The sequence below is a fragment of the Anas platyrhynchos genome, chromosome 7, assembly GCF_047663525.1.
Source record: "Anas platyrhynchos isolate ZD024472 breed Pekin duck chromosome 7, IASCAAS_PekinDuck_T2T, whole genome shotgun sequence".
In the NCBI taxonomy this organism is placed as follows: domain Eukaryota; kingdom Metazoa; phylum Chordata; class Aves; order Anseriformes; family Anatidae; genus Anas; species Anas platyrhynchos.
The window spans coordinates 31,514,103-31,529,432 of NC_092593.1; the positions used below are offsets into that span (position 1 = coordinate 31,514,103).

The 15,330-nt window shown below is 43.9% G+C and overlaps 1 protein-coding gene and 1 non-coding gene across 3 annotated transcripts in view; both read left to right on the forward strand.

Moving 5' to 3' along the window:
• Positions 1–15,330, forward strand: part of ABCA12 (ATP binding cassette subfamily A member 12) — an 88,776-nt gene that overhangs the window by 53,869 nt on the left and 19,577 nt on the right. For both annotated transcript variants that reach the window (XM_072041262.1, XM_072041261.1), the window contains exons 25-37: positions 307–636; positions 1,483–1,552; positions 1,653–1,787; positions 2,470–2,625; positions 3,359–3,536; positions 5,092–5,310; positions 5,969–6,165; positions 6,561–6,721; positions 8,446–8,670; positions 9,747–9,885; positions 11,200–11,452; positions 12,649–12,735; positions 13,601–13,694. In XM_072041262.1, the coding sequence (XP_071897363.1) occupies positions 307–636; positions 1,483–1,552; positions 1,653–1,787; positions 2,470–2,625; positions 3,359–3,536; positions 5,092–5,310; positions 5,969–6,165; positions 6,561–6,721; positions 8,446–8,670; positions 9,747–9,885; positions 11,200–11,452; positions 12,649–12,735; positions 13,601–13,694 (2,244 nt within the window). The remainder of the gene's footprint in view (positions 1–306; positions 637–1,482; positions 1,553–1,652; positions 1,788–2,469; positions 2,626–3,358; positions 3,537–5,091; positions 5,311–5,968; positions 6,166–6,560; positions 6,722–8,445; positions 8,671–9,746; positions 9,886–11,199; positions 11,453–12,648; positions 12,736–13,600; positions 13,695–15,330) is intronic.
• Positions 13,824–13,897, forward strand: TRNAN-GUU (transfer RNA asparagine (anticodon GUU)). Its single transcript has one exon. It is a non-coding gene; the product is annotated as a tRNA-Asn (tRNA).

The following is a 15,330-nucleotide window of genomic DNA, read 5'->3' on the forward strand; positions in this document are numbered from 1 at the left end:
CGTAATGCCAGCAGCTGCTTTGCGACTTGTGGGTTGTGGCACATGATGCTTGCAGATCCTGCCCCTGCTGTTCATTTGCAATGAACTGCTTTGCAAACCCAGAGCATTCCAGAAATGTGGGAGCATGGTTTCTCCCTGGTTATCAACAGAGCAGTATGCCAAAGTAGGAAAGAGCATATTTTGTTTGTATGCCCTATGATCACTGAAAACAAACAAACAAACAAACAAAAAAACTCTTAATAAACATTTGCCATTTGTAATTCTTTCTTTTTTTTTCTTTTTTCTTTTTAACGTTTCTCTCTGTAGTACATGAAAATGATGGGTGTTAATGCAAGCAGCCATTTTATCGCCTGGTTCATAGAATGTGCCATCTTCCTTCTAATCACCGTCACCTTCCTCATTGTTATCCTAAAAGTGGGTGACATCCTTCCCAAAACAAACACGTCGCTCCTTTTCCTGTACCTCATGGACTACAGCCTGTCCATCATAGCCATGAGCTACTTCATCAGCGTTTTCTTCAACAACACCAACATAGCAGCGTTGGTGGGCAGTCTCGTGTACATCCTCACCTTCTTCCCCTTCATTGTGTTGCTTGTCATTGAAAATCACTTGAGCTTCTCGGTGAAGAGCCTACTGGTAAGTTCTGCTTTTCAGTAACAGGGATTATGTGTGTGGAAGCAGGCTTCAGTACACTTCAGTTGTTATTAAGGCTTGTGTCACGATTATACATGAATTCTAAACCTTAAATTCCTTTCTAAATCATTCACCCATCAGTGGGTGTTGACAGGAACGACAGCACGTAGCAGTAGAGCTGGCCATGGCCTGGTGCAAAGAGGCCTGCAATTAGTGGTGTGCTAGGACTGAACACAATACCTGTGCCGTTTTAGGGAGTTACCACCTGCCCACTGAATCAGAGTAGTGTGAACCCTCACAAATTGAAAGGCAAAAATGGGTTACATTCAGCCACCACGAGCAGCAAGGCTGGTCAGTAAGGAATTTAGTTTGCAGGACTGTGAAGGAGGCTTGGGTCTGCTTGTCCTTTAGTTGTATGTATCTCAAATTCATAGTCACGGAAGGAGACATAAAGCCATGTCTCTTACCAAGGGTAGAAATAAATAGGTGTTAGGTTCCAGAAGCTGTACTTGTTTTCTTTGAGTCCACCAGATTTGAGAAAGGACACCTGTTCATTCAAGTGGTAAAATCATTAGCCACCTCAGGGAATTTTCAATCACAACTTTATTTCAAAAGCCCTGAAGGAGGGTGGAAGTTGGATACTGGGAGTGGAAGCAAAAGGAGGGAATGTTCTAAGGAGTTGCTAAAACCCATAAGCCTCATCCACTGCTCTTTGTGACTGTTGGAAAAAATCTAACTCATTTTTCTAGCTATTTTATCAAGCCAGTGAGGTACCTGATTGGTTGTCTGACGATTTCTCTTTGAGACTAATTGAAAAATTGTTTGTTTTCAATTTTGTTTATTCCTCAGAGCCTGTTGTCTCCAACTGCCTTCAGCTATGCAAGTCAATACATTGCTCGCTACGAGGCACAGGGCATAGGTATGTTCATTGTACGCAAAACTAGGATTTGAGTTCCCATGGACGCGGTGTTTCATTAACTAATATGGATTCTGTTGTATTTCTAAATTCCTTTTTGCAGGTCTGCAGTGGGACAACATGTATAAATCCCCAATGATTGGAGACAACACCTCCTTTGGCTGGATGTGCTGGCTCATTCTGATAGATTCCTTCATTTACTTCATCCTGGGGTGGTATATAAGGAATGTATTCCCAGGTAAGGATATGTTGCATCGAGGTCGCTGCTGTACTATTTCCTTTGGAAAACAATGAATACAACACTGGCTGATTCCAGTCTGCCCACACAGGATATTTCTGTTCCTAGACCAAAAGGCCCATGACTTGGTGAATGTCTGAGTGTTAATGAAGCTGGGACAAGGCAGAGCAAGGGAAAAATAGGGTTCTTCTGCTTATTGTGTGGGTAGATGGAAACCATAAACAAGCTGAAGCCAAAGACACAGGAGGGTATGTTTGCTGTCTGGTTGGTGAAAATGAGAACAGAGCATGTTAACCAGCATTTGTCAGCTGAGTGATTTTGGGTTGCGTTACTTATATCATTCGATTTCAAAAAGTAATTCCTGCCTTGGGCAAGAGCCAGTACATTTGTCTTTTGCTTTTCTTCCCCACCTAATGAAGCAGTCCACTGGCACACAGAAATCTACCCAGTGGAAAATGTAAAGTACTCCAACCCTCCGGCTATGAAGTTACTCAGAATAACAAATTAGCAAATGCTTCCTATTGTGCCAATTAAGGGAAAATCCTCTACCAAGTATCAGTAGTACATGAAGCACATCAAGAGAGGAGAGATCTCTACGGAGTTCATTTTTTGTTATTTTGAGTGCAATCTAATAGTGGTGCTTGCTCCAGATACCTGGATGAGCTTCCTTTTCTTCTTGCAGGACGATATGGCATGGCTGCTCCCTGGTATTTCCCATTCCTTCCATCTTACTGGCTCGAATACAACAGTTACCTCCCCTTCTGGAGTGAGAAACAAAGGGGTCTCTTCTTCAGCAAGCTGATGCTAAGGAAAGAAGCCCCCCTCAACAATAAGATATGTATGTGAATTCTATATGGGGTAACAATGCCAACTTACACTTCAAGTAAACAAAGTGGAATTTGCAAAGGGGCACCACTCTCAGAAAGTGCATTTCTGTGTTAATCCTTATTTTGTAGCATAGAAAAAATTGGAAACTGTTGCTTACCTGAATGGAGATTTGGCTTTTAAATTTTACTTTTTCTTTCTATTTGATATGGAAATCCACTGATACTCACCTGCATACTTGTGTATAGTGTAGTTTGGCAGATACCTTAGATGCATATACCTCACTCTACAATGCTCTGTGTAGAAAAACACATTTTTGTTTGTGCAAGCAAACAGAAGTTTCCACTTGTCAAAAGGGATATGTGCTGCTTTGTTTATTTCTTTAAATATTTAGCCTGTAAAACATAGGGAGATCACACATACAAGCTTGCTGATTCTACCTAACAAAACTAATTTAGTAGTTTTGCCGTGCTTTCTTAGTATAGATTATGTTAGGTGCTCTGAAACATCTAAATATGAGACCTTTCAGAAGTGATTAACGCTTATTGTCAGGAGTTGTAAGAAGTTGCAGAAGTGAAAAGGAGAAATCCGGGAGAGCTCAAATGATTCAGATCCTCTGAAATGTTCTCTACATTCCTTGCTGAAAGGCACCTACTTTTGCTGTATTTTATGCTATAAAAAGCCCTGCTTATTTCTGAGATGAAAAAAAAGTAACTGTCCTCTGCCCCTTCCCTTTGGTGTCGTAGGTGCCCCCCCTCCTCATGTGGAGCCGGAGCCCACTGACTTGACCTTGGGAGTCTCCCTCCGTGGCATAACAAAGGTTTATGCATCCAAAGCTGCAGTGGACAACCTCAGCCTCAACTTCTACGAAGGGAATATAACTTCCCTGCTGGGACACAATGGAGCTGGGAAAACGACGACCATGTACGTGTCCTTTAAAGTTGGGATGTTTTATACTGCGGGGCATGGCAGGGTGAACGAGAGAGCAAGTGGGGCTCTGCAGGGTTGGGGAGCTGAATAAGATGCTTTATTAGGACAGATTTCTCCTGCAGTTTTATCTGGGTCTTGGACAACCTCAGCTGTCCCTTCATCTGTTAGAATTAAAGCTCCTTTGCTGCTTAGGAATATGCTTTTTAGTCTGGTAGGATCGCTGTAATACACAGCACAGCAGCTGTTCCAACATTTTGTTCCACAAGGCTTTGGTGCCTGGGGCTGGGTTGCTCTGAAAGCTGTGGGTAGCTTTGCACATGCCAAAGTTGAAATGATATTAGCACAAAAGCTTAATAAAGGTATATTTCAGCTGTACAGACTCATGTGTTGACTGGGCCGGGATGGCAGTAGGTTAATACATTGGCCTTCCAGCCCTTCTAGCCTTGCCATTTATAAATTATTGTTTGAGTTGTTAGATAAAAGCAGTAAAACAAACCTGTAGAACTTGATTTCTCCACTGATATATATATATATGCATCACTCTGAAAGCAACATTAAGTTGATAAATAGAAGCCCCAGAAGAGCCAAAATCAGTAAGACAGATGTGTGCTTCATCTCAGCTTATTAGAAATTCATCTCATGTCCTCTTTGTGAAGTGTAGGCAAAGGTGATGTACAGAAAAATATAATGGCTTCTTGAAACTTAGTGCAGGCTTCAAATCCCAAGTAAGGTCACAAGTTACTTCTCCTCTCCTTTTTAATGAGGGTTAAAAGTCCCAGGAGAGAGAGCAACCCAGGGAAGGTGAAAGGGAGTCTGAGATGCATCTTCTGCTTTTACTCCCTGCAGGACAGCTCTAAAAACAACCCATATTATGTAAGTAGTTATTCCAAGCAGAAGGTGTTTGACTCGGGTCTGTTAGGTAGGCAGCATTACTAGGTAGTATTATTAGCTTGAACTAGTTGAAAGTGCTGCCCTCCGTGAGGTGCCTTGCCTGGAAGTCCTCTCCCATTCCTTGTTAATCATGGCAGTGAAATCAGGTTTCCCTGCCATGATGTGGTTAGTATGATGAAGATGTGTTTTGCGATCTCTGATGTGGTTAGCAGTATGAGGCTGGCTGGATACTGCAGACAAACCTCAAAGAATGAAGAGTAACTGCATTTCCCAGTGATTAAATGGGAAGTGAAGGGCATTCATGAGTATCGATGTGTGGGACACACCGTGGTCTGAGTTGGAGAGGAGGAGACCAAGGAAGATAAAAGTATATGTGAAAAGTAGCCAGAGTTCCATGTGCAAGCTTGGTACTTGCCTTCACAGTCCCACAGAGAAGGAGGAGGATATTCTTTGATGTTAATTGGCCACTGCTTTGCCCAAGCATGGCAGGCAGCAGAAGAAGCTGTGTTCAGTTATTTCTGACTGCAAGGAGTGCGGTGGTGATGGAAGGAAGCTTTGCAAGTAACAATACATGTAGGTGCAGGACCATGTGGAAAAAAATCATGTCTGGCTTTCTACTTTTTTTTAACTTCCTTTATTATTTATTTTTCTGTTTCAGATCTATTTTGACTGGGTTGTTCCCTACATCATCAGGTACTATCATTGTCTATGACAAAGACATCAGGACTGATCAGGAGGTTATCAGGAAGAACATGGGTATATGCATGCAGCACAACGTGCTCTTCAACTACCTCACCACGAAGGAGCACCTGCTGCTCTACGGGTACATCAAAGTCCCTCACTGGAGTAAAGAAGAGCTCTACCAAGAAGTTAAGAGGTATAAAAACAGCAGGGTTGGAGAAGGGTGAGAGGGCTCTGAAAATTATTGCGTGGCAGGGCTATTGCCCCTACAAAGCTCAAATGAATGGTTTTGAGCACAGTTGCAGACCCAGCCTGGAGTTCAAATAATGCCTTGGTCTGCTTAGAGGAGGATATTGAGTGTTGAAATCTGGGGCTGTAAGAAAACAATGTCTTTTCTCCAGGGGGTTCACAGGCTTCTGTGACAATTCTTTGGAGATGAATTTATTGGCCTAAGGGTCTGGTCCTTGCTTCTTTACAGTTTTCCTCAGAAAGGGATTTAATCAACCAGTCAGAAAGATGATGTTGGCTTTATTGGTTCTGCGGAGAAGTGAAACAGCCAGAACGTCCCAGGGAATTTGGATCTTGGTGTTCTCTGTTGATGAGGTTGAGCCTTTAACCTTGGCTTGTCAGATGGAAACTTTGAAAACATCCTAAAAAAAGATTTTTTAAATTAAAATCCCAGTGGCTGAGCTATAGGATGAATCATCTCAGTGCACTGTGACCATTTAGTAGAGCAGTCCATACTTGAGCAGTTTTTCATTTGCAGTTATGTTTTTTGGGTATTTTCAGATTCCCTGCTTTTAAAAGATGCCTGAAGGACAACCTCTGGGGGTTGTTTTTTCTTTGTTTTGAAGGACTTTGAAGGAGACGGGACTGTACAGCCATCGTCATAAGCTAGCTGGTTCCCTGTCGGGGGGGATGAAGAGGAAGTTGTCTATAGCTATTGCGCTCCTGGGTGGATCAAGGGTGGTGATCCTGGATGAACCAACCACAGGGGTGGATCCGTGCTCTCGGAGGAGTATTTGGGAAATTATCTCCAAGAATAAAAAAGGTACTGTGATGAGATGAGATGCTGCTCAGTGGCAAAAGTGATTTGTGTCACTTGAAAATATGATATCAGTGGCTTTGAGCAGCAGGTTTTGGAGACCACAGAGAGCTAGCTGTGGGGATCTGGGACTTTGCAGAGCCTCTGGGTGCATTCCAGGCTCTTCTTGTAAATTCACAATGTCATTTGAAATGAAACTTTACGATAAAACACAACTTATGATAGTAACTTTCAACTTCTCTCTAATGTTGTCTTTCATCCAGTTTCATTATTAATTCCCAAAAAGCACAGTTGATTTTTCACCTGGTGCTCTGCATGCCCTCATTCGGTGAAGCTTTCACCTGTCTCATGTAATCCTGCGTGTTTATTGTGTTGGTTGACATCAGCTTCCTGTTTCCCAGGCAGAACCATCATTCTCTCAACGCATCACTTGGATGAAGCAGAAGTACTGAGTGACCGAATCGCCTTCCTGGAGCACGGGGGGCTCAAATGCTGTGGGTCACCGTTCTACCTCAAGGAAACGTTTGGTGATGGATACCACCTGACACTCACAAAAAAGAAGGTTTGTGTCAGAGGTGGTCCTAAATCTTCAGCCTCATCTTAAGATAAATGTGTGATGTTATGATAGGCATCTTGGGTGGGAAACTTGAGTCAATTGTATGACATGAAGGAAGGAGGCAACTCATAGCGTCCCACAGAAATGAAACACATTGCAGAAGGTTCATCTTAGTCTTAGATCTCTGCCATGGAGTGGTTATTCCAGTCTAATTTCTCTTCCATGGAATGGATTCTTTATGTGACCGTTTTATTGCAGGGTGAAAATTGGATGCATTTTGGGTTGAAATGTTTGGTTTTAGATAGACAGGTTCAAGCACATGCTGGCTTTGTAAACATGTAACTACAGCCTGTAGATTGCCATTTTCCACTTTCTTATACGCCCCAGCCACTGAGATGCACAAGACACAGCACGCTCTGCTCTCTGGCTCACTCTGTCTGTCCTGTGCTGGAATTCACACACTTTTATAGATAAGCTTCCTTCAGAAAGACAGCCTATAAGGAGAGTTTCCCAAAACAGAGGAGTCTTAGCTGCAGCTCTAACAGACAAGGCAGAGGTGTGAATCTGAGCCTCCTGTGCCCAGGTGAGCAATGCAGTCCTCTTTATCCTCCCTTCCCTCCTGGCTCTGGCTCCCTTTCATGTCCGATGGGCATAGTCACCGCAGCAGGTACTGCAGGGAGGCAGATGCCTGGTGTTTGAGCCCACATGTAGTATGAACTCTCAGCAGCTTCATCTCTGAAGGAGAGCATCGAGGCTTGCTCAGGGATGCTGTTGGCAGGAGCTGAGGATGGAAGCAGTACCAAAGTGGTTGCGTTGGATGCAGAGAGAGGCACCAAAGAGCTGCTGAAGATCTGTATGTGAGCATGCTGTGCCTCAGGGAGAGGTGCTGACAGAGCATGTTCCTAGAAGCAGAGGGAGGATCTCCAAACCAGCCACCAGGGAGGACATCAGACCAGCCCCTGCAGCCCTCAGCAAGCAGAAATTTCAGCTTTCTGCTTTGTTGGAAAAGAAAAGGGTCTCCATGAGGGTTAAAGGCAAGGCCAGGTGCAGAGTGTGAATTCTGGAGTTCAGAGATAAGAGATGGGAAAGGCCTGTGGATAGTACCTGGCCTGAGGCAAAATGTTCTGCTGTTTGCAAGGAGGGAGGAACTCTGTTCTTAAAGCATTTATTACAGTGCTGTTGGTAGCCCCATCACACAGAATAACACACAGATACTGTATGAGATCAGCCCCTCTTCCAAATTGCTGGCAGTGTAGCTAGAAAAAATGACAAAGGACCCATGTGCAAGACCTGTTTTTCATGAGGAAAAAGGTTGTAATTGTGCTGGCAGCCAAGTTCAGGTGTCAGCTCTCCCTTGTGGCTGGGCTTCTTGTCTGTACTGTAAAACCTTTAGCTGGTACAAAATGGTCAATCTGTCCCAGTCCCAGTATGCCTGTGGACAGAGGGAGCTCGGTGAGCTCTGGATGGACCAAGATGGGCACAGTGTAGTCCAAAAAGTCCCCAGAGCTCATCTCTTCCTCAGCACAACAAGGGGCAGGGAGTCTGTGCCACATGTTTCAGTCTTCTTCAAATGCCAGAAACCCAGTTTGGCATATAAACTGAAACATTGCCTGTCTGGATTAAGTTTGCCCACTGGTTATACTGCAGCACAGAATTGGGGCTGAATCCTGCATCAGGAATATTGACCTCACAGCCCTCCCGTTGACCAGAGCGTTTTCCTCCTTTTTCAGAATATGATAGAGGAGTGTGACACCGCAGCAGTGACCTCCCTGATCCAGTCCCACCTTCCAGAGGCTTATCTCAAGGAGGATATTGGTGGAGAGCTCGTGTATGTGCTTCCCCCCTTCAAGTCCACAGTCTCGGGGGCCTACCAGGCGCTTCTCAGAGCCCTTGATACCAGCTTGAGTGATCTCCACCTTGGTTGCTACGGGATTTCAAACACAACTGTGGAAGAGGTATGAGCTCAGGACTCAATTAAATGAAATGTTTATTGAGATTAACTTCCCAGAACTGTGTAGCTCTGCTTTCTGGGGTAGATGATGGCGTGTTTGGGATGTGGGAGTCACAGACAAAGGAAGAGGTGGTTTGGTTTCTCACTGTGCTACGTTTATGAACATGTGAGCATGTAGCTGAATTCATCAATCTACTAAATTTACTAATGCACAAAGCATACCACTGTCTTACCTTGCTAAGACCTTTCAGCATTTTACCTGGAAAATAAGATGTTGGAGTTAGGGGAGAGAGAGCAAAGACACATTTCTGTTTGAGGTTTGCTTCTCATCGCTGTGAATTCGGGATAGTCTCCAGACAGTTAGAAAACAGTCTAAATGCTAAACTTCAGCATGGATGCTGCCGTGCACAAGTGAGTCACCTGGAGCATCTCAGAATAACACAGGCATCTTCCTGCCCACAGAAAATCTCTTGTCATAATAAACACAATAACCACAAGCATTTAGTTACATCAGAAACAAAAAGCAGCTTTAAACAATGAGTTGTAAGAAGTAGTTTTAAATGATGCAAACTTCCTCTCGTGGAAGAGATGCAGTTTGTCACCTTTCTGTCCAGAAATCCTTGTTTGTTTGTGTTGAGGCAGTCAGGATTGTCAGAGGCTGGAAAGGAAAATATCCCAGGGAGACAACCCTACTTGTTTCTTTACTGATGCCAAGACGGGTAAGCTGCCAGTGTGCTGAGATTCAGCTTCTTTAACACCTAGTCAGTAGTCATGGTAGTGGGGTGGCATTAGGGCAAGGTAAGTCCAGCTGTGGGCAGCTGCAAAAGTTTAGTTTGCCACTGCTGCAGCAAGAGAGGTGACAGGTAGCTGGACAACAATTTTATACTGAAAAAAAAAAGTGAATTTCTCCCTCAGAACACAAAGGGAATAAAAAGAGGATTGTCATCCGCATTTGCTCCACAAAGAGCTACGGAGTAGGAATGGGAGCTACAGAAGCATGCAGGAGAGTGGATTCTGATTATTGGTTTGGAAAATGGAGTAATTTGGACCATTTTTCCTTTATGTTTTCTTGCTGTGTAGGTGTTTCTCAATCTGACAAAAGAGCTTGGGAAGGATCCACAAGAAGATACTGAACTGCCTCAACAACTGCCTGGAGCCAGTAGTCAAATTGCCAGTGAAGAAATGTCTGTGAACACAGACACCTTCACGGAGAGAGATGGTACTGAATTACCTCCAGATTTATTCCAGATTTGTCACAGATGCAAAAAGTGAATGACAGACTGATTTGAGCTTTCCTGTTCTCTTTCTATGTTGGAAACCACATTTCACCCAACCAGAAATCACAAAACCAATTAATCACTAGAAGCGCAGCACTCAACAGTTGTTTAGATCCACTGGTTTGGAATGTCTGAATTGCAGAACAAATTACAGAGGGGTTTTGTTTGTATCCGCCTTCCTTTAATTTGATTCAGGTTTAATCTAATCAAATATAGTGTGTGGGTGAAGGAGCAAATGTATACCTCTGAAAGTAATTGCTGTAATTGATGCAGAGGTTTATTTCTACACAATTAGTAGAATTTGAAAGAAACTTTGTGGAAACCCCTCAGCCTGCTGCAAAAGCAGCACAGCTCTGAGCTGGATCTTTCTTGGAGTTCTTTGCTGTGTCCCAACCATTCCAGTAAGGGCAAACATCAAAAAGGGCCAGACAGTGGCATAAATTCACCTTCAGAAGATAGTAAAGGTACAGCATTATCTCTGAGAGTGCAAGAGCTGCAGAAGGTGGCATGGTCCAAAAAAATCCTGAACATCCTTTCAGACAAAGAAAACTTTTTTTACTTATGAATCTATCATTTACATGTATAGTTAGGGGAACAGTTAAGGGATGACACAAAGGTATTTTCATACTTGCTTCTCAAGCTGACCTGCACTGGAGATGTGCAGCTCCATAAACAGTAACCCAGACGTGTAGAGAAGTGTTTTATGTCATCCCTAATGAGAGCACTGAAGATGATTTGCTTCATGTTGTATTATATAGGTTAATATTTTATGAAGAGGAATAGGTTGCACAGGGTTCGCTTCTGCTTTTAGTGTGCTGCAAACTTGTCCACATAAGTGATCAAATAGTTTGTGACTTGTTTTCTCGTTCCTGAATGAATTCTCTTATTGATTTGTCTGAGGACTTGCTTTCTCAATGACGAGAATTTTCAGTTTGCAAATATAAAAGTTGCAGCTGGGTAGGTAGGATGTAGATAACTCGTTGCATCTGGAAGTGTGTGTTTCTCTTGCAAGATGTCAAAATGCATACCATGTTTACGCATTTGAAATCAAGCTAAAAACTGGTGTTACTGAGCTCATAACTCAAGACAAAACCTGAATCCTGTCCAAAGAGAGTGTGTTCCAACCTTGTAGTTATGATTTTTTCATCTGATAAAGAAGAGAGGGTAACCAACATTATTCCCAGGGATCTGTAAGTGTCATTTCTCTGCATTTAGCAAATACTGATCCATGACAAAACGTGTTCTTTTGTACCCAGATCAGCTCCTGATCAGGTCAAAGAGCCTGCAAGGTTTGCCGTTGCTGCTTAAGAAGACGTCGGCTTTATTCATTAAGAGATTCCACCATACCCGGCGGGATGTCCGTGGCTTCATTGCTCAGGTCATCCTCCCAGTCCTCTTTGTGACGGCAGCAATGGGACTTGGGACGCTGAGAACTAAGGAGACCGAATATCCAGAACTGATTCTTTCCCCCTCTCTGTACGGCACATCTGACCAGGCAGATTTCTTTGGGTGAGTGCTGTTTGTTTTCATCCTTAAACCCGTTGGTTTATAAGCCAGTTGTTATCATTAGGATTATTTTTAAGCAAATACAGTGGAAACGCATCATGCAGATAACATGTAGTGATAAAATCCTGTTCCTAGGGGTTCTCTGGGGGAGATGGCTTGGCTCAGACCAGCAATCAGAAAGCTTTAGAAAAACAACCTCTCAGATGAAATTAACTCTGAAACGTGAAAAATATTCGTTGTTGCGTTTGCTATTGGAGTCTTGTCCCTGTGACAGCCATGCTGCCTTGAAAGGATTTTAAAAAATATATATTTACTCTTCCCCCGATGTGAAATGGAGGTGCCACATTCGTTGGCTCCAGCGTTACAACTATGGGATCAAATTCTGTTCATCTTGTGAACTGGCTGCATTGCCCTCCCCTCTGGTAGCACAGGACATGCTTTCTCGCCCAGCACTCACTAGTCCAAGGCATGCAGTGATCTGAAGAACATGATTAGGATGTTACCACTGAATGATTTCCTTGTGCTTAAAACCCCATTACCAAAAGGAATATAATTTGTCCCATTCTGATTTCATGAGGTTAACTGCTTTCTCCAGTGGTTCTCAGCTTTAAGAGAGCAATAGAAAATTAATCTGGAACATCATTACAAATCACACGTCTGCTCTCAGGTGTTCTTTCCCAGGACTGCTCATACCTTTCTGCCTCAGTACTGCAAGATGGGGGAAGGAGCCATGTGTCTCTGAGTCCTGTATTCCTAAAGCTCTCTGCTTCTCCTGATGGATAACTGCTAGATAGCTGGGTCAGGAGGGAGGAGCATCTTTCTGAATGACCTAAAACAAATGGACTTCACAGATGTGAGAGCTGATTGAGACGAGACCAGAAGTTGTGCCTGAAAATTGCAGTAGATGCTTTTTCCCTGGAAAAAGAGTTTTGATTGTTCACAAGCTCCTCAGTATCTTGCTTTGATCTGGAGGTAGCAAGTCACTGGAGTAGGAGTGCAGTGCTAAGCAAGGACCAGTCCTTTTAAACCTGTGCCACTGCCCTCATGTGCTGCTTTTACTTAAGTGGTTTGCAGGACTAGCATCACAAATAATAATTTATTTAGCATCATAAATAAATCTTGTTTCATTCAGACAGCTTTCTTCTGCTCAGTGGTAGTGGAAGAACCTTGAATGGTTTTTTTTTATTGTTATATTTTAGAAATTTCAATGCAACCACAGATGCTTTAGTCGCATCGATGCTTGCTTTCCCTGGGACAGATAACACATGCATGAATGCAAGCAATTCGTAAGTAGTTCTTGTTTTATTTTCCCATTTAAATCCTGTCTGCAAGAGATTTGACATAACCCTATTAGCCAACAGACCCTGAATAGCCATCTTTGATCATCTGCAGAATTTGCATGTGCGGGTGCCACATACAGAGAAAAAATACCTCCTGCCTGTCTCCAGACAGACTTGCAGACTCAGCTCACTAGAAAATGTTCTTGTGGCCTTTTGAAAGCAGGTCCAAGCTCACTGCTCCCCTTACAGATGGAGCTGACTGGACGAAGGTCAGTCTTGAGCTGAGTTGTCCTGATCGGTGTGAAGCAAACCTCAGCCCTGCTTGAGAGCCCGCATGGCTTGGAGTGAAGGCTCACATCTGCTAGCACAAAACTGTAGATCTGCTTGAAGACAGCAAGCTGTACTTGTGCTTTAAGGCTGAGGCTAGAACTTCCACACAGTCCCAGGGCCTTGAACCTGGTGGTTTTGTTTGCCTGAAGAAGTATCCACCACTCTAAGTGGATTCCTTTTCTGTGAGTAGTAAAAGAACATTATTGGTGGTGACAGGATGCCAGGATAAGAGCAGGTTGATCCCATACCTGGAAAGTTTGGCCTGGGTGAGCTATCTCCTTACGCTGCCCACTGTGGTAATAAAGAGGTGTCTGGGTTCTTTCTAATTAGCTGAATGAATCCAGGCATGGAGAACTGTGGTGAGGGTTCTATGCCAAGTCAGCAGGAGGACAAAAACTCCCTCAAGCCCCCAGAGCTGACTAGGTCTTGTATTCCACTGAATCTACTCGCTTCCATCTTTGCTGTCATTAAATGTGACATCAGTTAGGATCATTTATGCCTCAGTATAGAGAACCTCAGAGGAAAATGTGTTCATTTTCAGGCAGTGTTTAAGTGAAGACATGCTCGGCCCTTGGATTACCAATGGAAACCCCCAAACCAAGTATTCTGTCTGCAACTGCACAGATGGCATCCAGGTAATTCAAATAAACCCAAAAAGGAGGGAGTTTGGGGGGGATACTTGTGGGTTGGGAGCAGTCTTCTGAGCAGGCATAACTGCAGTGAACTCAGTGTTCAAAATCCCTCCTGTTTTGGCTGAGCTGCATGTCTCTGTGGCGCAATCGGTTAGCGCGTTCGGCTGTTAACTGAAAGGTTGGTGGTTCAAGCCCACCCAGGGACGGAGGGCTGTTGTCTTTTCCTGATCATGGCTCTCCAGGGGTCGGTGTTGGGGCCCATCCACTTTAATACCTTTCTTGATATTTGGCTGAGGGAGTTGAGGGCACCCTCAATTTGCAGATGGCACCAAGTTGAGGGGCAGCGTCGATCTGCAGGAGGGTAGAGAGGCCCCGCAGAGGGACCTGGACAGGATGGGTCAATGGGCAGAGGCCAACGGGATGTTTAGTCTGGAGAAGAAGAGGCTCAGGGCAGACATTATTGCTCTCAGCAGCTACCTGAAAGGAAGGTGTGGGGAGCTGGGGGTCAACGTCTTCTCTCAGATAACTAGTGATAGCACCAGAGGGAATGGCCTCAAGTTGTGCCAGGGGAGGTTCAGGCTGAAAATGAGGAGACATTTTTTCTCAGAAGGAGCAGTCAGGCACTGGGACAGGTTGCCCAGGGAGGTGGTGGGGTCACTGTCCCTGGGGGTGTTCAAGGAGAGGTTGGGCCTCGTGCTTAGGGACATGGTTTAGTGTCATTGTGTCATTTAGTGTCATTTAGTGACATTGGTGGTGGACCAGATGATCTTGGAGATCTTTCCAACTGTAACGATTCCATGATTTTGTGCCCTGGGTAATGACTGTCTGCACCACTTTGGGGACAGAAAAGGAAATGGCAACCTCAGAAGATTTTCATGCTAATATATCTGACTTGCTCCCCTTGGTGGGGAAAGGCTTAGTGGTGTTTTTGAGTGTTGTATGATTGTCCCATTTAGCAGAGGTGAGCATGTATTCAAGAGGAAAATTGCATTTTATACAGCACTGTCATTATGTGAAAGCACAGCTATTATTGCTGTTTGCTCTTCAGAATTTAACTTTATGCAAAGTCTAGATCTGTCTGCTTTTACACTATTCCCCGTTACAAATAGCAGTGATTAATAATATCAGTTATTTGCATTGAGGTGGTACATACAGGACCAGAGCTGGACCCTGCTGAGCTCAGTGCCTTTAGATGCACAGGGGGAAAAGGCAGATTCTGCCCCAAGAAAGTTAAAATTTAACGTGTCCAGTTGGAAGGTGAGCTCTCCTCCCCACAGTGCTGTTCACCTGTCCTCAGTTTTTTCCAGTAGGAAACCAAATTCAAGGCGCAGCTTGACACTACTTGTAAGATAAAGCGTGTACTTAGTAGAACATTCCTCGCCATTCCTTACAATGCAGCTATTTTATGCAGTTTTCTGGACACACACTTAATTTCACATCGTTAAAAGTATTGGCATCATTCCTCTGGTAAGTCAGGATAATGTTCAAAGCTGATTCTCACTTCTAGCAGGCACAGGCAGGTGTTCCTCAGCGTGAAGGCAGCTATTTTGTGTATTCTGATGTAAAGTTTTGAACAGATACACAATAGGGGAGGCCAGGGTTTTTGTTATGGATGAGTTGAAAGAAGCAGCCAGCATGC